The sequence below is a fragment of the Cibotium barometz genome, chromosome 21 (genome assembly GCF_041138505.1).
Source record: "Cibotium barometz isolate CiBa-2024 chromosome 21, ASM4113850v1, whole genome shotgun sequence".
Taxonomy (NCBI): Eukaryota; Viridiplantae; Streptophyta; class Polypodiopsida; order Cyatheales; family Cibotiaceae; genus Cibotium; species Cibotium barometz.
In genome coordinates this window covers 9,660,875-9,682,011 of record NC_141066.1, presented here as the reverse complement: position 1 = coordinate 9,682,011, position 21,137 = coordinate 9,660,875, and the positions used below count along the sequence as shown (strand labels likewise).

Here is a 21,137-nt window from a genome sequence, read left to right as displayed (position 1 = left end):
ACATTAGCCCTAAGGTTGACTAAAAGCACATTAGTCCCCATAATGTGCAACCATAATGATCAACCTTAGGGCTATATACATTTATACATGTGATCTAGTTTTAGAAGTTCTCTGATGGATGGTCCATGGGCGGTAAAGAACATGTTCGGGTGTTTATAGGCTATTGCCCTTTAACAAGTGGGCACCAATGGACAAGCGCACCCATTGTTTAGCAATCTATGCAAGCACCAACAAACGGGCATGCCACATTTAAGGATGATGGGTGTCACTTCTTTCATCAAATTTCTTGCTTCATGACAAAAGGAGAAATGCATCTATTTTTAAAAATTAAGTTTGCTGATCTCCTAAAAATTTCCTTTTTCCTACATAATAGCTTACCCAATTTCTTCCACTCATTCATGTGAGAGATTTATTTATTTTGGTGTGATGGGGTGGGTTGAGTCGAGGAGCAATATGTTCAAATATGAACATGTGCAATGTGCAAGGAGCTTGAGGGGTCTTAACATTCCAAAAGATACCACATGGGGGGTTTCAAGAGCTTTCATAAATAGACTTTTATGGATAAATTAAAATTTTAATTATTTACAAAAAGGGGTTATTTAAGATTTCAAAAAGTTTGCAAGAAGAAGAGGGCTAGAATCCAAGGTTTCCCTTGAACGTAAGTGAATAGTGAAATCCTTGAGGCAAGGAGGCAGAAAACCAACCAAAAAAAAGAATAGTGAAATCCTTGAGGCAAGGAGGCACCAAAAAAAAGAAACATTGGTCCTGTCGTTTCTTGGATCAGCAGCGCGCTCGCGGGAAAGGTCAAAATTGGGCTGGTGAAAGCAGGAGGTTTCCCCATCGATGTTGGTGGGCGAACACACGCTCAAAATATCCTCTTCTGCTCTTGGGCACTTTAAAACCCGAACACAAACACAGCGTGGGCGATTCTCAACCTCACGTAAGCGTCCTTTTCCGCTGTTGGGCGATTTCGAAATTCACGAAGAGATCCTCTGTTGCTGTTGGGCGGTTTGCAGAAAAACACCTTTGCGGGCTGCTGGGCGGAACACCCCGCTTAATCCTGCTTACCGATGGTTTCTGCACAGTTTAGCTACCCTAGAGCTGCATAAGAATTCCCATCTGTTTGATAATGGCTTCCCACAGCAGCCTGCTTTTCATCTCCCTCTTTTTGCTTTTCGCAGCTTTCCCTCTTTCCTCTTCATCTCCTGCAATAGACCCTCTCCGAATTGAATCAGAGCCAAACTCAACCACAGCCCACCCGCCCATTTCAGATCCCTTGCTCTATTTTGTCGAAGAGACGTCTTGGTACAATGACCTAGTTCTTGGTCCTCTTATTCCCCACCACTTGAGATCCAAAATCCCCCACATTGCCCAGACCTGGCTCCGTAACTACATTGCAGGCCTCCTGCTCTACTTCTCCTCTGGTGGTTTGTGGTGCCTCTACATCTACTATTGGAAAAAACATGTCTACTTTCCGAAAGGTAATGCCCCCATTTCTATGACTTTGCATCATCCTACATGTGGCCGCTGACATGGCATGCAATGCATAGATTCGCAAATACAACCAACAATGCATGATTTTGCTACATCTTATGGCGTGCAATGCGTAGCTTTGCTTTGTTGTCAATATTATCATCATCATCATCATCATCACATGATGTACACGTTGTGCAACCAACTCTTGCATCCTGTGGAACATTGTGTTTTACATGGGTTCCTATGGAAAATCAAGTTGTCTACTTAATGCTTCGATTTTTCTTGTAAAGTGCTTAAGGGTGTGTCCTTGATGTACGACCGAAACCTAGACACAAGGAATTATTTGTGTATGTATATATGCATGCATGTGCATTGGGCTTGCATGGCTCGTGGAAAGTTATTTCCTCTTTATTTCAACACTAAGCGTTGCATGTTAGTTGTGAGTGATCCAGAGTCTTACAGCTTTTTTGGAACTAGAATGCGTATTGAGGCAAAGCTGGCTCCTTACTTTGTAGGCGGTATACCATCCAAAGAGCCCATCTTATTGCAGATTTGGGTTACTATGAAGGCCATGCCTGTGTATGTCTCACTACCCACAGTATCAGAATACATGATTGAGAGAGGATGGACAAGATGCTACCCCAGCATAAGTGATGTTGGTTTGCTCAGCTACATAGTGTTGACCATCATATACCTTGTGCTAGTTGAATTTGGGATTTACTGGATGCATAGAGGCTTACATGATTGCAAACCTCTTTACAAATGGCTGCATGCGACTCACCACATCTACAACAAAGAAAATACACTGTCACCATTTGCAGGTACACTTATCCAATTTGTTGAAAAGTGTGACTTTTGACACATAAACTTGTATTTTTCCTTACACTCTAAAAATGTAGATATAGAGGGTTCTTGAGTTTTATGGTCCTGATGTGGTTATGGATTCAGCAGACTACCTGCTAGCACGTATCTGGATGAACTTTGAGCATTTGGGAAGGAGCACATTTTGGATGAGATTTGAGTATTTGTTGAATTTGGAATAAAAGAAACATTATTACAACAATGGATATGTATCAGTTTGTTTGTAAGGCAGCCGTGGTCAGAGTCTTGTCTCCGACAGCTGCTCTGATTGGGCTGAGAGTTTGAGATGATTGCATCCGCAAAAGAGGGAGTGGGAGGCTATTTATGGCATTCTTTCCTCCTTACTGCTGGTCAGCCTCTAAAAGCTTCCCCAAAGTGCACCTTACCTGCCTGTTTCTTCCATACTGGATTCCTCACTGTGTTGGTTTGGTCTGCTCTTTCTCATCTCCATCACAAGCATGCACTTGCTTCTATCCTAGTGCATCCCTACCTGTGTGTGCACTAGATGACCTTGCCTCTATAGATTAGGGCTCATTCTGTAGCTCTAGCCTTACATGGCGTCAGTAGGTGGCACGTTCATCTGATGCCTGCTCTATAATAACCTCCTCCTCAGTGCTGTTGGCCTGTCAGCCAGCAGTAGGGGACACAGTTAATTAGCAAATATGTTTATATTGGCTCCTTAAAGGTGACCTGCACCTGCCCTTATCCATGGGCATCTGCCTGGGCTGGTTCTGGCCTGTGAACAGCCTCTAAAAGCTGTTCCTTACCTGCCCTCCTCTTCAATACTGCATTGCTGGCTGCCTTTGATGCTCTATTTACTTTTTCTATTCCCTGCCTGCACATTCTTATGGGGCTTTGCCTTTGTATTGGAATCTTCTGCCACTGGCATGCACCACTAAGCCCTACTGCCTGGCACTTTTAGAGCTAAATAGGGTTATTTATTCATGTAACTGGATGGCAGCTTTGACATCCCTGCCAACCCATCTCGACGACTTGCTGGAAGAGAAAAATTGAGCAGGTTGATGAGTATTCCCTCGAGGGTTTAACTCAAGAGTGCAAGTCTTCAGATTTCTGCAGGTGCTGCGCTTGTCCACCCCAGTGGTGACATCCCTGCCTAAAATGCGATATGCAACTTATGCAGAACAATGGAATAGAGAAGGGATTGCTTAAAGTGATTGCTGAAATCTGCAGAAATGATAGGTAGAGAGAGATAGCACACAACACATCCGATTGGGTCCCAACCACTGTTACATGCACTAAGCTTGATTGTGATGTGATAGTCCGTGGGAAACCACCAATGGGGTACCAAATCTGAATGAACAAGTGAGCTATGTCCTCGGCTGTGCCGTCTGCTTGCATGGAATGAGCATGCAAATCTTATTGAATCTGTCAACAATTGTCATACACTATGTGTTTCTAGATCCAGTTGAGACGGGAAGAAGGCCTACAAAGTCCATACTTCTCTAAGGTACTGTTGATAACCCTATGACTCCCAACAAGAGAATCATGGGCATTGTGGAGAAGGACTTGGCGCTTTTCATTAAGTATACAAAGACGGTTCTTGAAAAACAACCAACCATCCCGTATACTGTTGGGGCCTGGTTGTGAATTGAGGGCCAACTGATATTGAGTCTCGAATCCGGATACTGTGCCTTCATATTGTCTAAGTCTTTGCCTTGAATTTATAGCACAGTGGACTCTTGCAATGTTTGAATAGTATCCTTTCGACTAAGAGCATCGGCAACGGGGTTATTTTTTCTTGGGACGTATTTAATCATTCCCCCAAATTGTTGGAACAGTTGACTCCACATGGACTGCCTGTCACTTCATTAGGCACTGGGCATGGTTTGCAACCATTTAAGTGCCTGGTGATCTGTCTTAACTGTGAAGTCCCTTCCGTAAAGGAAGTGCTTTCAATGCTTAAGAGTTATCACCCCCAAGAGCTCTTTATCATACATCGAATAATTCTTCTCGGCGTGATTCAATTTGCGGTTATAATAAGCCACTGGCCTATCATCTTGCTGTAAAATAGCTCCAATGGCAAGATTACTGGCATCGGTAATCACCTCAAAAGGATCATCCCATGATGCTAACTTCAAAATTGGTGACTCAGAGGCAACATTCTTCATTGCGTGGAATGCCTCTAGAGCCTTGTCTGTGACGGACACTTTCTGACAACGAGTCTTTACGTCCTTAAGCAAGTCAATAAGAGGTGCTGCAAGGTCATAAAACTTGTCCATGTGGGTGCTGTAGGCCTGACAAAGACCCACAAATGAGCGGATTTCCTGGGCTGTAGTGGGAACATCTCAATTGAGAATGGCTTGTACCTTTTCAGGATTGAGGCTAATACTTGAAGAACTGATGATGTACCCTACCTAGGTAATGGATTTCCATTACTCCAAACTCACTCTTCTTGGCATTGATAAACAACTCATTGTCTTGCAAGAGTTACAATACCTGTGTCATATCTCGCTCATGCTGCACTGCAGTCCCTGAGAAGATAAGAATGCCATCTAAGAAGATGAAGACGCATTTGCCAATGAGATCACGAAAAACCCAAGACATCATTTTGTTGAACGTCGCTGGTGCATTGGTGAGATCAAAGGGTGTCACCCCAAATTCGTAGTGGTCATGGTCGGTCCTAAACGCCGTTTTTGGAGTGTCAGCCTTGAAGATCCGAACCTGATGATAGTCACTCTTAAGATCCGAACCTGATGATAGTCACTCTTAAGATCAATCTTAGAGAAAATCTTTGCACTGTTGAGTCGTTCAAGGATGTACTCTATTTTGGGCATGGGGAATCTATTCTTCACTATTAGCTTATTGAGCATCATGTAATCCTTACATAAGCGTGCGGACTTATTCTTCTTCTGGACAAGCAGAATGGGAGCGGCAAAAGGTGAGGAAGATGGTTGGATAAATCCGGACCGGAGTAGTTGGGCTAACTGTTGCTCCAGCTCGCTCTCCAAAGCCTTAGAAAGGCGGTAGGGGAACTTGCTTGGGGGTTTTGAACGAGGAACCAACCTTCTGCGATGATCCTCAGGTCTACTGGGTGGGAGAGTAGGTGGGAGGTCGTCTTGCAGCATGATGTTGCAGTATTGAGACCAAAGACCAGCCATCCATTGCTCCCTGTGGGTGCTACTTGAGCTGCATTAGACCGAGAGCGGACATATAAAAATGCACACTCTACTCCTTTTCTGATGTCTCTTTGGGCCTGAATGTTGGAAATGAGTGGAATTCCAGGAATGGTCCGATCCCCGCAAATCATGAGAGGCTCAAGAAAGCCTTCAACTATGGTGAAAGTATCCTACCTCCAATCAGGAATGGGTGCATACTGATGATACCACTTCTTCTCGAGGATCATGTCACACCCTAAAAGAAGGGAAACAATGAAATCCCGCTGGAATGTGGCCCATTGAACTTGAAACTCAGATTGCTGAGCTTTATGGACCAAGGGTAAACCCGTCCACATTTAAATGATAAGGAACCAAGGTACAACTCATCTTGGCAGCCAACTGTGGAGAGATGGCATCCTCAGAATTGCCCATGTCAAAGAGGACAATGAATTGTTGTCTCTTTGTAGTGCCATAGGCACGGATGAGAGTCTTTGTCTTGCCCTCAACCTCACCGTCCTGCTTATCATCGAATACCACGGGTGGCACTGAATTCAAAGAGGGTAAAAGCTGAACGGCATTTGAGGCTAGTGGCGGAGATGTGGATGATGATGCTACGGTTGCTACTGCGGAAGTGGATGCGTTAGCAGACTTTTCAGCTTGGAACTTAGTGCAATTTTTCTTCCCGTGTCCCACAATGTGACTGAAGAAACAACGGTTCTCTGTCTTGTACCGTGTTGTTCATCTGGCTGGAGATAACCTCCAGTGATGCCCTCCTTAGCTTTTTCATTTAGGAGTCTTCTTGTGTCTTCTTGTGCGTAGAATCTTATTGCCCGATTGACCCGAAGAATTTTTCTTTTGGTCCTTTTGGTCTTTGTTGTTTTGAGCCCCCTTACCTTGGGTAGATGACTGTTGGGTGGATGACTGCTGTTGGGGCTTTGGGGTAGATTGTACTTGCTTGGGCTTACCTCCGTTCAACGTCAGCTCCTGATTCTGAGCGAGGGTCAGTGCTTGTGTATAAGTTGAGGCTCAAAATTCCTCACTAGGTACCTAATGGCAGTGTCTAAATCTCGAATAAACTGCTTGAGCTTATCTTCTTCCGATATGCACAATTGCTGGGTCATTGTAATGACCTTGTTTGAATAGGTCAAAACAAGGGAAGCACCCTGAGTGAGTTTGTAAAACTCATCCTCAAGATTGGTCATGTACTGTGGTGGAAGAAAACGGGCTTTGAGGTCAGCCATTAAGGTGTTCCAATGAAAACAAAATTGGCCTGTGATGGGGTCTATGTGAAGTTGTGACCAATGCTGCTGCCAAGTAACGGCTTCCCCACTGAGTTGGGATGCTGCCACATCTTGTGGATTTGTGATTTTTGCTAAAGGAAAATGTGCTTCAAATTGATGAATAAATTGAGTAATTGCAGCATGATCACACTTACCATCTGTTAGAAGTCATCTCCTGTCTTTACCTATACACCAGGGCCTTTGTTGTGGGTGTGCCCGCCCTTTGTAGGTGGTTTCTCATTTCTCACCACTCCCCGTATTTTCCCCCCATTTTTCTTATTTTTTCTATGGCTTGGGGGGCAGTTCTATGGTGGCAAGAGGTCCTATTTGGTAGCCGATTGCATCAGTCTTCTTAGTGGTGCTGGCCAACTGTATGTGGACAGGTCGTGGACCCTTTTGGTGCTGGCCGACACCCCTATGAGCTGGCTGACTGGTGTGTATGCAATCGTGGGCACTTCTGGACTTCTATTGGCTGTCCTAGAGCAGGCTGACTGCTGTATGGGGGCCATATAAAATGGCCCCACAGCCCCTTGCCACTTTGTATCTTTGTGTATATAGAGCAGAGTTACACGCCTGCCTCTCTTCTTCTCTTGTGCTGTTTATTTTTTGCACTGTTATTGCTCAAGTGTTTCCAGATTTGGTCATCCTCTCCACTGCATATTCTGACATGGTATCAGAGCCCTAGGCACTTGATAGTTCTTGGGAGTTGTGTGAGCAAGAGGGGGATTGTTGCATTGCTGATTGGTGGACTGTTCGGGACTGTTTGGGAAGAGGAGAAGCAAGAGGACGGCAGGCTGATTTGCTGGACAGCCACTTGCAGGTTAAGTTCTTCTTTGTTTCCACCCACCCACCCTTTTTAGTTACATCCCCGCAATGGCAGATCTGCTTGAGATGGCTGAGAGACATGTGAAGATCCCGACACTGCCCACGTTCCCGGTGGACCGTCAGTTGGACGGGAACAACTACGGCATATGGAAGGTTATGATGGAATCGGTTCGAGAGTCATATGACCTTGCTGATTTCATTGTTGTTGGGGTTCAACGGCCAGAGGTAGAGGAAGGGGAGTTACCGTCGATTCGTAAGGACCGAGAGGCACAGGCACAGTTGTGGGATCGTGTCAATGCCAGGGTCCGTTTATTCATCTTCCTCAACTGCACACCGCAGGTAATCAATCATATCAAGCATATGACGCTAGCCAGAGGTAAATGGCAGCACTTGGCTTCTCTTTATAACAGGGTATCGTCCATGAAGAGGATTTCCTTGGAAGTGCAGATGCGGGTTATGAACCCTGCAAAGTCGTCGACGATGCAAGAGCACATTAACAAGCAGAAGTTCTTCAGGTTGGGAAGGAGATATCATCGGAGGACATGGCCATAACGTTGCTATTGCATTTGCCCTCTCAGTACTCAGCATTCTACTCGTCTTTGATTACCAGTGGCAGGCTTAGTACCATCACGTGGGAGGAGCTTGTGCCCATGGTCTTGGACTAGTAGGAAAGATTCTCGAACTCTCCACAAGGCGGAGGTTCGGAGGCCTTAACTGGCCAACGGTTGAAAGGCCGTAACAAGGGCAAAGGAAAGGCTTCCTTGGAGAAGTCTTCTGAGAAGAAGTCCGACGCTGACTGCGAGAAACTAAAGGCAGAGAGGATGTGTAATAATTGTGGTGAGAAAGGACACTATTGGAGGCAGCGTCCCAAGCGGAACACCAAGAAGGGTGAAGACTCCTCAGCAACAACCATGAAGACTCCAGCTTTTGTACACTTGGAGGTGATGGACACCGATGTTTCATTTTCTTCAGGCAGGGAGGAGGAGGTTGGACTCTCCGCAACGGATACTCGGAAGTGGATTCTAGACAGTGGTGCTTCTAGGCACATGACTCCTTCCCGTTCAGATTTACAGGATCTCTGCAAGTATTCTGGTCACATTCTTACTGGGGATACATCCACTATCCCAGTTCACAGTGAGGGCAGGTTGGAGATAGTTCCCGATGGCAGAGGGGGGAAGCATTTCTTCCAGGTGTTGTATGTTCCCACACTTGGTTTTCATCTGTTGTCAGTGCATCAGGTTTGCAAGACTAGTGTACGGGTGGAGTTTGATGAGCATTTTGTTGCTCTTCGCCTGAGACAAGGCAACAGGCTAGGTAGTTTGGAAAGGTGGAGTGGAGAATGGAGTTTACACACTTTCAGCACTCTCTTTCCCAGGTCCTCAGTTTTGTGATGAGTGGTAGTCTGGTAATGGCCACTTAAGTGTGGATACGTTGCAGGTGTAGGCTTTCCGGGACCAGATGGAGGATAGCTTGCTAGTTGATGGTAGCAGTTGGCAGGAACTTTCCAGTACTGATGTTGGTAGTTCTTGTGTTCTAAGTCAGAGGAAACTTTACAGGTAACCTATGCTCTGATGTCTCGTAGTATTCGGGACAAAGAAACTCTTGTAGATGAGGATGTTCTTTCCACGGGGACCTCTTGGAAAGCTAGGCAGGTGACAGTTGATTACTTGCAGAAGGAGGTGGTTGTTGCTCATTCTCTAGGCTTAGTGGTTCCGGATTCAGAGGGGGTGGTTAACAGGTTTCAGAAGGCCTTGCGTGGTCTTCAGCAAGTTTCCAGGAATTGGCTTCATCGTAACAGGTGTTGATCCTTGTGAGCCATATGATGCCTCTTTGACTCGGAAGCATAATGGTTCATTGATTTGGTTGGTGGATACCAGATTGGACGCGAGCTTCCTGATGAGGCTGTTGAGCTCTTGTTTGTTGATGACTCTTTGGGAGGCAAGATTGCGTATCTTGTGGTTTCTACAGCGTGCGAAGGATCATGGACTCTTTTACACAGAGGGGGATTGATGGATGGAGTCCGACTCCACGGTTGGAGTGACTCAGATTGGGGAGGAGATCCAGACATGAGATCTACTTCAGGCCCAGGAGTAGTCTTCTGGAGCAGTAAGAGGTAGTCATCTTTTGCCTTGTCATCGACAGAGGCAGAGTACCGGGCTGCTTGTGGTGCTGCTTGTGAGGTGGTGAGGTTGCAGAGGTTGCATGGCAAGATTGGGCTTCCACTGGAGGAATCCACGGTCATCCAGAGGCACTTTGTTCGTGAGAAGATTGTTGCTGATGACATCTTGCTAGAGTTCTGTTCGACGGAGGACAGTACGGTGAACCTCTTCACGAAGTCGCTATATCAGGCTTTGCTCAGGCGGCACTCCAACTCCTTGGGGTTGGTTTCACAGCTAGGAGCTGAGAGGGGGTGTTAGAAGTCATCTCCTGTCTTTTCCTATACACCAGGGCCTTTGTTGTGGGTGTGCCCGCCCTTTGTAGGTGGTTTCTCATTTTTCCTCACTCCCCGTATTTTTCCCCCATTTTCCTATTTTTTCTGTGGCTTGGGGGGCAGTTCTGTGGTGGCAGGAGGTCCTATTTGGTAGCCGACTGCATCAGTCTTCTTAGTGGTGCTGGCCGACTGTATGTGGACAGGTCGTGGACCTTCTTGGTGCTGGTCGACACCCCTATGAGCTGGCCGATTGGTGTGTATGCAGTCGTGGGCACTTCTGGACTCCTATTGGCTGTCCTAGAGCAGGTCGACTGCTGTATGGGGCCATATAAAATGGCCCCACAGCCCCTTGCCACTTTGTATCTTGTATTTCCGGAATTTTGTGTATATAGAGCAGAGTTACACGCCTCTCTCTCTTCTTCTCTTGTGCTGTTTATTTTCTGCATTGTTCTTGCTCAAGTGTTTCCAGATTTGGTCATCATCTCCGATGCATATGCTGACACCATCATACTTGCTAAAATTTGGAGAGGTTCATATGACAGTAGGGGTGGTGGAGGACGAGGAATTTGGAGCCTTTTGAGGGAGAGCTGCCAGAATTTGTGCCATCGTTTGCTGATTCTGGATTTGCACAGCCTCCCAGTTCGAGTCTTTGCTGGAACTCTCGGTCGGCTTTCTCTCTGTAGCGTAGGTCTTCCTCATATTTGCGTGTGGCTTCCCTATCCCTTTGTTTCTCTGCACGTCTCAGTTCTTTTTCTTCATCTGATTTTCTTTTTGCTTCGTCATCTTTTCTTCTTTGTTCTTCAATATGTAGAAGGAACTGTGCTAGATCTGAGATGCCTTCTTTGGGCTTCTCTTTTTCGGCGGCAAGCTGCATCTTTAGAGAATTTATTTGCTCCATCATTGTTCTCAGGAGCTATTCTGTGCTTGGCGGAAGCGTTTTTTCTGTTTGGAAGCTTTGTGCCTCCATCCCTTCTTGCTGGCTTTCTTCTTGATGTGATGTTTCTCCTGACATGGTGGAGGCCTGGGTTTCTTTTCTAGACCGCAGTTTAACCACCCACCGGATGCTCTCACTTGTTTAGGTAGCCGAGTTGGGTTACCAACCTGATGCTCTGATACCAATGTTACATGTTCTGAGCTTGATTGTGATAATGCACAACAGGGTCTTCTTTATACCTTTATGTGGTGAGAATCTTTAGCATCAACTCTAGAGAGTAGAGAGAGAATGTAGAAGACGACACAGTATTGGGTCTCAATACCCACTGAAGGCACCCCCCCCCTCCAAGTATGAGTATTTGCTTATATTATTCTTTGGAGAAATGCTGTACAATGCTGAGTACAAGTGATATGAATGCCCGACGCAAGGACGAGGAAGATCATACGTCGACTGAGTATACACCTATTCCGAGGCTCTGCTGAAGACTCTCCTTGGCCGCTGATGCAAGTCCGTATAGCTGTAGGACTGCACATATGCTGGCTGTTAGCCTGGAGTTGACTGGATGCTGCAAACTGTGTACTTTGCTGAATGCTTGAATGACTGACGTGGGACTGAGGTTATGATTTTATACCACCTCTTGGCTGCAGTCGGCTGCCTGTAGAGGGCTGTGGGCTGATGAAAAACATCCACGACTGACTTTAATGATCAGTTGGCTGCTGTAATGCCTGGTCAGGTGCAGTAACTGCCTGTTGGCTGCTGTGTAAAGCCCACGATTGGTAACCATGCCCAGTCGGCTGCTATGGGGCTGGTCGGGTACTGGCCGACTAGACCCCAAGCATCACAGGCTGGCCAACTGCATGGCCAAAGCCACAGGGGCTGGCCGACTGAATGGAAAAGGGCCTTGGATGCCCCTTGCAAGGGTAGCCCATGTTGGGCTGCCTTAGGGTTGCCCCCCTTCTATGTGCAATGAGACCTAAAATGCCTACATGCAACTACTACTATGGCTGACAACTATATGCTTCTGAATGATGCTTTCTCCACGAGGGTTAAGAGGACTGACATGTGACTGACCTCTAAAGCTTAGAGACTGACCTACGTAGCTCGTGCCTGATTGTCCCTGGACTGAGGGCCGTACGAGTCACAATGGGGTCACAACGTACGACAAATAATCCTAGCAAAGGTTCTACTTCTGTACAAATGCTGCTCTGATGATAATGCCAGTGTGTCACTGTGTACCCCAGTGCAGGGTGCATGTGACAACCACCCTCTAAGGGCCCTCACCTGTTGCCAGGTGTATTTGCTTGTGTATTGCAAGATGTAAACGAAGTACAAGACTGACTTACAGGCTGTCCACTAAACAATGAACACAGAAACCTTGGGGACTGTTTTGGGCTGAATGGAACCTCTGTTTCGGCACCTTTAGGGCTGCTTTTTCTCTCCGTATATACCCTGTTGCTGCAGCCCTCTGGCCGGCCTGTATGCTGCATTTCTGACTGCTGTAGGCCGCTTATGTGCTGTGCATTTTTGCTCCAGAGCTGGCCTTTTTGATGAGCTGTGTTTTAGGGTTACAGGATGGCTGGCAGCCTTCTATGCTCTTCTTCAGATGATGAAGATATGGTTGATCTCTATGCCCCCCTTATACAAGCTATTCAAGGGTCAATTGCCTTTTCACGCTGGGGCTGACCCTTGAGCTCATAGGTTGCAAGATGATTTATGTCCTTGGTTGGCTGCTCTTATATAGGCATCAAGAGCTAGGGTTGCTTTCAAAAGATGTGTCCTTAAAGTCTCTTTATGTAGGGGCCTTCCATCAGCCAAATATTTGGTCCACCTTTGCCCCTTTTTGGTCCCCACCAAGGGTGCCCATGGTCCCCCAATGACTAAGGCTTTCCACTTTTGCCCTTTTTGATCCCCATCAAGGATGATGTCCGGTTGTTTGCGATTCGGGATCTCCGAAGGAGTACCTTGAAACAACTTCAACCACCAACATGAAAATTGAAGGCCAAATTGGCCTAGGGTAGGAGAGCTATCCCAAAGCTATGGGGGATCAAAGATGACAGCCATGGTTATTGTGTTGGAGCAGGTGACACTGAGATAGAGAGAGAAGAGATTGAGACGTAACACGACTCAAATGGATATGATATTTTGCTTGATTAATTCCATGAAGTACAAGTCCCTTTTATAAGTACAAAAGGGCTCTAGCTTACATCACAACTTTTGTCACATCACAGATATTATTGTGACCCCTCTAAGAGGTGGTTCACACACACATACACACACATAATAATATCTAACCTTAAGAGACTGTTCACACACAGAGGCACCCTTACACATACTTAAAGGTGTTCACACTAAAACTTGGTTCCCCACTCTAAGAGTGGGTTCACACACAGGACACATGTAAGGCCATGATTCCCATCAATCTCCCCCTCAAGGGATTACCTGAGATTGTGTCAAAGATAAATCTAGGTCATGGTTTCTCAACCCACAACTGATCAGTAAACAACACATAACTGAACAACGCGCAGCATATAGTTTGGACTTTAATAAGCCCAGACATTCGTAGGTCCAGACAATGATAGAGTAGATGGAATGGCAGATGGAGCGATGGTTGCTACAATTGAAGCCATAGAGGCGCGCGGAGCCACAATTGTCTTCTTGGGGCATTGGGCCTTGTTATGTCCTTTACCATGGCATAAAAAACAACAATTATCCTTGCTATACTGGCCTATCTGGATAGGGGACAATTTACCGGCTTGGGTTTGGGAGGACTCTTGTTCTTTGGACTTACGGTTTTTCTTACCTTCAGGTTGATGTTTAGACTGGTGTTGGGTCTGAGGAGCAATGGAGCTTGCAAGGTGAACACACATAGACTCACACTCAAATAGAGAAGACGTAAGGCTGGAAATGTACTTTGATAATGATCTAAAAAATGGAGTACAAAGTACTTAAGTACTAAGGCTAAGAGCCCAACACACTAAAGTGTGTTCACACAGGGAAAGAACCCTTGCCAGCACAAGGTAAAAAGTGCCCGTGAGTAGGAAATGTTCACACCTGAACTTCCGAGAGGTGTCACGTGCATCCCGCACTTGGATGCCACGTAGACATATCTGTACAGAAGGTGCAAGACTTGGGATGGAAAACTGGTACCATGTGAGCCTTGTCCGGGACGAGTCAGCCAAGGTTCCATTCCAGTCGTCCGAGGTTAGGTGTGCATTGTCCTGCACATGAAATAGTGCTAGTCCGTGCTTTGAGTCTCCCTCTGGAATGATGTCAGTGGTTCTAGGTATCTGGTATGATACTAGATGCCAGATCACTGTGTAGACAATTAGGGTTTGCATACAGGAAAGGGGCCAGCCCATAGGGCTACCCTAAGGACAGATATGGGCATGGGGGAGGTGTAGAACCACCCCCATAGGGGCCAGGAAGGCCTTGGCTGTGCCCACCAGCCATGGGATGGCCATGGAAGGGTTGTAGGCTCCTGGACAAGGCCGAGAATGTTGCTTAGTTGTTCATTCGGCATTGGTACCCGATTGGCGGGATTCTTAGGACCGTAGTGTCAGACCGAGATGCCAAGTTTACCACTCATTTTTAGAGAACATTGTTTGAGAACTTTGGAACTAAATTGAATTTTTCCAGTGCGTTTCACCCACAGACCGACGGCCAGACAGAGATCTACAACCGGTTGGCCTTTGATGTACTGAAGTGTTATGTCCACGATCAGCAAGGTAAGTGGGAATCATATATTTTTTTTTTCCGAGAAAAGATCCTTTCATTAGTTATATAATAAAAAACGCCCGTAGGGCTACAACAGAACTCTCCTGCTCATAAGAGAAACAGAGCAGGAGAGAATACAGCATGGCAGCCCGGGAGACTCTCCCTAGGTGCTCCAAAATACAAGCATCAGTACAAAGGACTGAGAGGCTAAATCATACAATAGGGGGGGGGAAGAGCCAAACAGGTGGCCTGTAGTGCCAACGGGGGGATCCCGTGTGTAAGGTGTAGAAGGGGCCACAATGCCAAGTGGTGTGAAAGGCCTGGCGCCGCAAGATCGCCTCATCCGAGTCTCCCCGGATGCGGTCGTACTGTCCTCGCAGGGTGTGGATCAACTCCTGCCAAATCCCTCGTACAGTCTCTGCTGGTGGCTCCAATCTCCCCTCAAAGGCCGTAAAGCACCGGGCCCTCCAGGTGAACCAGATGGTGAGGCTGCTGAGGAGCTCCCATCGTAAATCCCGCTCCTGTGTCCAGCTGGCGGACGAGAAATCCGGTGCCGGAACCAGGCGAGGCTGGCCCCTAATAAATCTGATGGCCTGACTGCCCTGCTCCGTCTCATAGCCCATAGCAGGCCCTAATGAAGTCGACCAAGCAGCGGCACCCCACGTAAACATACCCTCTGGAGAGAGGGGAGCCAGAATACGCAGCATCCGCAGCCAGATCTGCTGCGCCTGAGGGCAATCCCAAAGGCAGTGTCTCTGTGTCTCCATAGGGTGGCCGCATCGGACGCGGGCCGCCGGAAGACCGCTGTAAACAAGCCAAGTGCCAACTGCTGAGCCCCTGTGGGCGACCAGCCACTGAAAAGTCGAGATCCTGCGGGCTTGTCGACTAGCCCAGAGCCGAGCCCAAAAATCCTCCAGGAACTCCTGTGAGAGCCCCTGTAGCCGCCAATGCCCCGCTGCCGTTGGAGAGACCGTCCTCCTCGTCGTCAAAATATGCCGCCCCAGCCGAACAGTATATTGGAAAAAGGTAATCTCTGTGGCCTCGAGGGATGCATAAGGATCGTGCCACTCGTACTCCCCGGGGTCCCACTGTAGCCGGGCCAAGGGGCGCGCTGCATATGCCCATATACGCCAATCCGGGAGCACATCAGCAGGATCGGGGTCTATATGCCACTTCCGAGAAGCGGCGGCCACTACCCTAATCCTCTGAAAGGTGCACTCTGCAACCAAAGGCGACTCCACCTCCACTCGCTGGAGTCTGCCCTCATCCTGAATCTCATAGTAGAGGCAACTGCCATCCTCAGTGCAAGCTCTGACAGCAATCAGGATCTCCAACTGTGTAAAGGCTCCCATCCACCGTGGGGTCACTGGCTCGAGAGGCGTGAACCACTCCTCTGTGAGGGCCTACTGAATATCATCTCTCATAATCAACCCCCCTCTGGAGTGACTCAGCCTCTCCACCTGGATCTCCTCTGGGAGACTGCAGAAGGCCTGCCAGTCTCCAAAACTACGAGCTGGGCCTGCCGCTAGAGGCCCCCAGGCTAAACGAGGCCGAGAACCCAGCATATGACCCTGCTCTGTGCGAACCGCTGGGCTCCAAATGAGCGGCTGTCTGGCACGCTCCTCAACACAAGAAGGAGGTCGCTGAGAGAGCCCCGGTCTCAGCAGCTCCCAAGCTCTCAGGATACTCAAAGCAAATCTGTCCTCCCATCCTCTACTGAGGCCTGTCCTCCTCATCTCTATGAAAATCCAGCGAATCTCTGGTGCCCAAGTGCCCCTGCTGGGGGCGCCCGAGCCTGCAGCCGCTGCAAGAGGAGCTCTTTCCAAGGCTTTGCGCCTGGAAGCAGCCCCCGAACAATAAGCTTCCCCAGTAAGGCTCTGCTCTGATCGACTGGATCTATAATGCCCAAACCTCCCTGAGCCAGCGGAAGTGTAATAACTGCCCATGCAACCTTTGCCCGAGCTGGCTGACCGTCCCGCCCAGACCACAGAAAGTTCGTGATCAGCCTCTGTACCTGGCTGATGCAAGAGCTCGAGAAGATCCAGCAAGACGTAATGTACCACATGGTCGCTAACAGCACCTGATTTGCCACCACCACCCTCCCAGCCAAGGATAGTCGAGCTGTACTCCAATACAAAAGCTTCTTCCGAATGCTCAGAAGAAGCGGGGCAATCTGTTGCTCAGGTGACAAATCTAGGCCAATCTGGCATCCCAAATACCGCACTGCTGTGCCTGGAGGAATCCATCTAAAACCGGGGTCCGGGCTCCATGTCGGAGTGGGAGCACTACTGATCCAAAAGGCCACTGTCTTGCGCCAATTGATCAATGCTCCCGAAGCTGCACTAAAAACCTGGAGCGACTGCTCTGCCCGAAGGAGATTGGCCTCTTGGCCATGCAAAAATAAGCCCGTGTCGTCTGCAAACTTAGCATCAAGCAAGTCCTCCCCCCGGACTGGGAGCTGTAGTCCTCTCAAACCAACCTCCTCTGCCGTCAAATACATGCTCATAGCCTCCGCAAAGAAGAGAAAAAGAAAAGGGGCGAGGGGACACCCCTGACGGACTGATCTGGTCAGCTCAAAACTCGGCCCCCGTCCTCCTGCAATCAACACCTGGCTGCGAGCTGTGGAATACAGAGCCGCCACCCCTCTGATCCATCCTGGCTCAAAGCCCAGGCGAAGCATAGTGCCCTCTAAGAAACCCCAATCAACTCTATCGTATGCCTTCTCAAAATCGAGAAGCATCACGACCAAGTCCTCGCCAAGAAATCTAGCTCTGGCCGTCGCCTCCCAGAAAGTAAAGATGTTGTCAAGGATACTGCGCTCCTTGACAAATCCTGTCTGAGTAGCATGAATCAGCTCCCCCAGGAAGGGCTGGATCCTCAAACTCAAGGCCTTTGCTAAGACCTTGTAGACAGTATTGAGGATCGTAATAGGCCTCCAATGTCGAATATCATCTGATACTCCCTCCTCCTTGGGGATAAGATAAATCAAGCCCTCTGAAAAGCTCTGCGGCATCACCCCAGTGTCCAAAACATGCTGAAAGCCCCTGCGGAGGCCTGGCCCCAAAAGGTCCCAATAGCGCATAAAAAAGGCCGGCGTCAGTCCGTCCTCCCCTGGGCAACTATGTCGCGGCAGGACCCTCAAGGCCTCGGCAAGCTCAATCTCTGAAAGAGGCGCACCAAGAACTGAACGCATACGATCTGTGACCCTCCTCTGCACGTGGGCCCACACAGTCTGTCTGCAAGCATCTCTGCCCTCAGTGGCTGGCTCCGCTGAAAGCAGGTCTCTATAAAATGCAGTGGCAATGGCTCTGATCTCCCCGGGCTCAGTAGCTACCGAACCATCCGGTCTACCAAGCTGGCGGACTCCTGCCGAGCATGGCGGGGTCCAGTGATCTCAAAAAACTCACCAGTCACTCTATCACCAAGCTGCGTCCACTGAGAGGCCTGACGACGATAGTAAAACTCATGTCTCTGCTCCTCTGCCTCTCTAACCTCCTGGCGTGCTTGGCTCAGCTGGGACGCCAACCACTCACATGCCGGCTGCTGCTCCTGGAGGCGCTGTAACGAGGCAAGGCTGCGTCTCAGCCGATGCTCCCTCTCGCGAATCTCTCCCAGCTGTGTCAAAGCTGCAGCGTGCAGAAAAGAGCTAAGCTCGATGAGTCCCTGGGCACACTGGCCTGCTGCATCCTGGTCAGAGCACTGACTATCATGCCAGATCCTCTCAATGTCCTCAGCGAGACTGGGATCTGTAAGTACCCTCTCTGGGATCCTCAACTGCAAGCTGGGCTCCCGTGTCCTCTCCTCCCATGTCAGGATAACTGGTGCATGATCTGAAAATGAGGTGCCAGCGAGAATGCCGACGGAGCCCCCTCGCTCCCCTAACCAGTCGCCCACATAAAAGCGATCAATCCGTGATAGATTAGTCCCTCCCTGTCGGCGATCCGACCGAGAGAAACTAAGACTGTCCTGAGAACGGGAGAAGGCCCCATGCTGCCATGCATCAGTGATCCTCAGTGTCATGCAAAACCGGTCCCAAGCTGCAAGCTCCGTGCCGTGCACTGTAACATGACTGCCTCCCACCCTATCAGCTGGGTCCTCAAGCATGTTGAAGTCTCCCCCGACACACCAATGTGCGGCCTCTGGCAATGCATCCGTAACCTGGGTCCAGAACTTTGCTCTGGCACTAGCATGATTAGGCGCATAGACGTTGAGCACGCCCAATAGCTCATCATGCATCCTCAGAATGACATACTATGCTCTACCAGGCACAATGATCCCTCGATTCACAATGGCCTGCCGCCATACATCTGCAATGACCATGCAAACTCCTCCCTGTCCACCCAAAGGACCAAACCTTGCGGACCAAAAGGTATCCCATCTACCAGGCATCACCGAACCATATCTCCGGATCCTGCTCTCACCCAAGTGGTGCTCCTGCATCATCAAAATATCAATGCTGCCACCAACCAGGCATCTCTGAAGCTCCTGCCTCAAGCAACCTCGATAGCGTATAAAATGTGCTCCGCCCAGGCCCTGTACATTCCATGAGATGATCCTCATGGATGACCTGCTGAGGTAGATGCTGTCTCAGCCGTGCGGCGGGCCTTCGCAAGCGGCTTGGATGGAGAGTAGTCCCCATCCGAGCGGCTGCGAATCTGCCCACCCGGTGTACTGCAAGAATCCCGGATCAGGCGCCAGTGGCTGTGGCCCATGGCTACTGCCTCTCGCTCTGACAGAGCAACCTCGTGTATACATACATATCCAGGGTCGCGTGCTAAGTCTGCAACTATACGCACGACCAAATGACGAATCCCTGAGGCATCCACACTCCCGAGATCCAAGAAAAAATGAGCCAACTCCCAGAGCCGGCCTATCACATCTGTCACCTCCAGGTCGCTCACATGATGAGAAAACTCAATTGCCTGAGTCTTCAAAGTGCTAATAGCGAGCTCTAGAGTCCACTCCCGGTCGCAAGGGCCACAGAGAGGGTACGAGAAGGCCACTGCTGAATCAAGTGCCTCCTCCCCGCGGGCCGGAGGTATCACTACATGAACTCGGATGGGAGCTGGCTCATGGGGGCCCTCTGCTCCAAAAAGCCGAGTGAAGGCGTAACCGAAAGCCTCCGATCGCTGTCTAACACCGAGGCGACTCAGCCGACTGCGGATAGATGATATCCGTGAAGCCCGGATCAGCATGGTGGGTCTCCTCTGTGGTGCTCGAGCGAGGTCGGTGCTCAGCGCCCTCCGGACTGCGGGCGAGCGCCAGGGGACTACCAAGGTCTCCCGGGAAGGCGAGGCGGGTGGGGGGGGAGGAGGGGGGGGCGAGGGGGGCGGAGAGGGAGCCACTGCCGAGACCGGAGCGGGCGGAGGCGAAGGTGGAAGCGAGGCAGTGGGAGGGGATGGGGGTGGGGGTGGGGGGGGTGAAGGAGGGGGTGCTGGCATCTCCTGGTCCTCGGTCGCTGCAGGGGTCTCCTCCTGGAGGGGAGCAAAGCTGTTCCTCATGGGAACCCAGTGAGGCTGAGACTGTGGCTGCTGCTGCAGCGGTCTCTGTGCGTGCTGCTGTGACTGTCTCCCTCGGCGGCGCCCCTGTCCAGGCTGCCACTCCGAGGTCTCTGTGGCCTGGGTAGGTGTCCCGGAGGCAGCCTGCCGTGCCGCATCTGTGGACGGGCCATCAGGGGCCTGCTGCTGTGGTGAGGGTCGAGGTCTCCTGCGAGGGCAGGCCTTGGCCAGATGGCCGACCTGCCTGCATATGAAGCACTGGTTCGGGAGCCCCGAGAACTCCACTCTCTGATCAATCCATCCCCTCCCTATCCTAGGTAGCTGAATGACCTTAGGAAGGGAGGAGATGTCAGACACCAAAACTCTGACGGAGGGTAGCCCAGCTGCTCTGGCCACCACTGAAGCTGCTGTGGGGCCAGTCTCAAGTACCGAGCCCACCAATGCTCCTAGCCGAGAGAGAAGCGGAAGATACTCCCGGCGGAGTCCAGGGAAGCAAACTGTAACATGAAAAAGGCGCTCTCCTTGCTCAGCCGTTGCTGGATCAAAGCCATGCTGCCAAGGTCTGAAGAAAGCCCGAGCACCCCTGATGTCAAGGGGACTCATGGCAAGGACCTTGGCCACACTCTGGGCGGTCTCGAACTCGATCTGATAATGTCCCCGGCCCAGAAGCTGTACGTCCAGGATCTTGCCCACATCTGCAAGAAGGCGGGCCTGGAGAAGATCCCGGATCTCCCCTCTGCTGGGGCGAGTGCCGACTATACGGCAGATGGTGGAATGGGCCTGAAGGCGTTCCACCTCTGCGGTGAGGCTCGCTTCCTCTTCCGGCGAAAGAGAAAGCCTGATGGGGGTGTCCTCGGGGGCGGGCGAGGGGGCTTCGGATGAGTCCCTCTGAGGTGAGGCGGGAGGAGTCTCCATCAGAGTCTGAAGCTCAGGCGTAGGCGAGGCGAAAGCGGAAATCCTGCAAGAAACGGGCTGCACACAGAGAGGCGGAAGACCGGAGGA

The 21,137-nt window shown here is 49.7% G+C and overlaps 1 protein-coding gene across 1 annotated transcript in view; it reads left to right on the top strand.

The window, feature by feature from the left end:
* Positions 1–785: 785 nt before the first annotated feature.
* LOC147626820 (delta(7)-sterol-C5(6)-desaturase-like) overlaps positions 786–21,137 on the top strand; it is a 36,428-nt gene continuing 16,076 nt past the window's right edge. The window contains exons 1-2 of the mRNA XM_086815362.1: positions 786–1,481; positions 1,992–2,297. Coding sequence (XP_086671488.1) covers positions 1,130–1,481; positions 1,992–2,297 — 658 coding nt within the window. The 5' untranslated portion in view covers positions 786–1,129. The remainder of the gene's footprint in view (positions 1,482–1,991; positions 2,298–21,137) is intronic.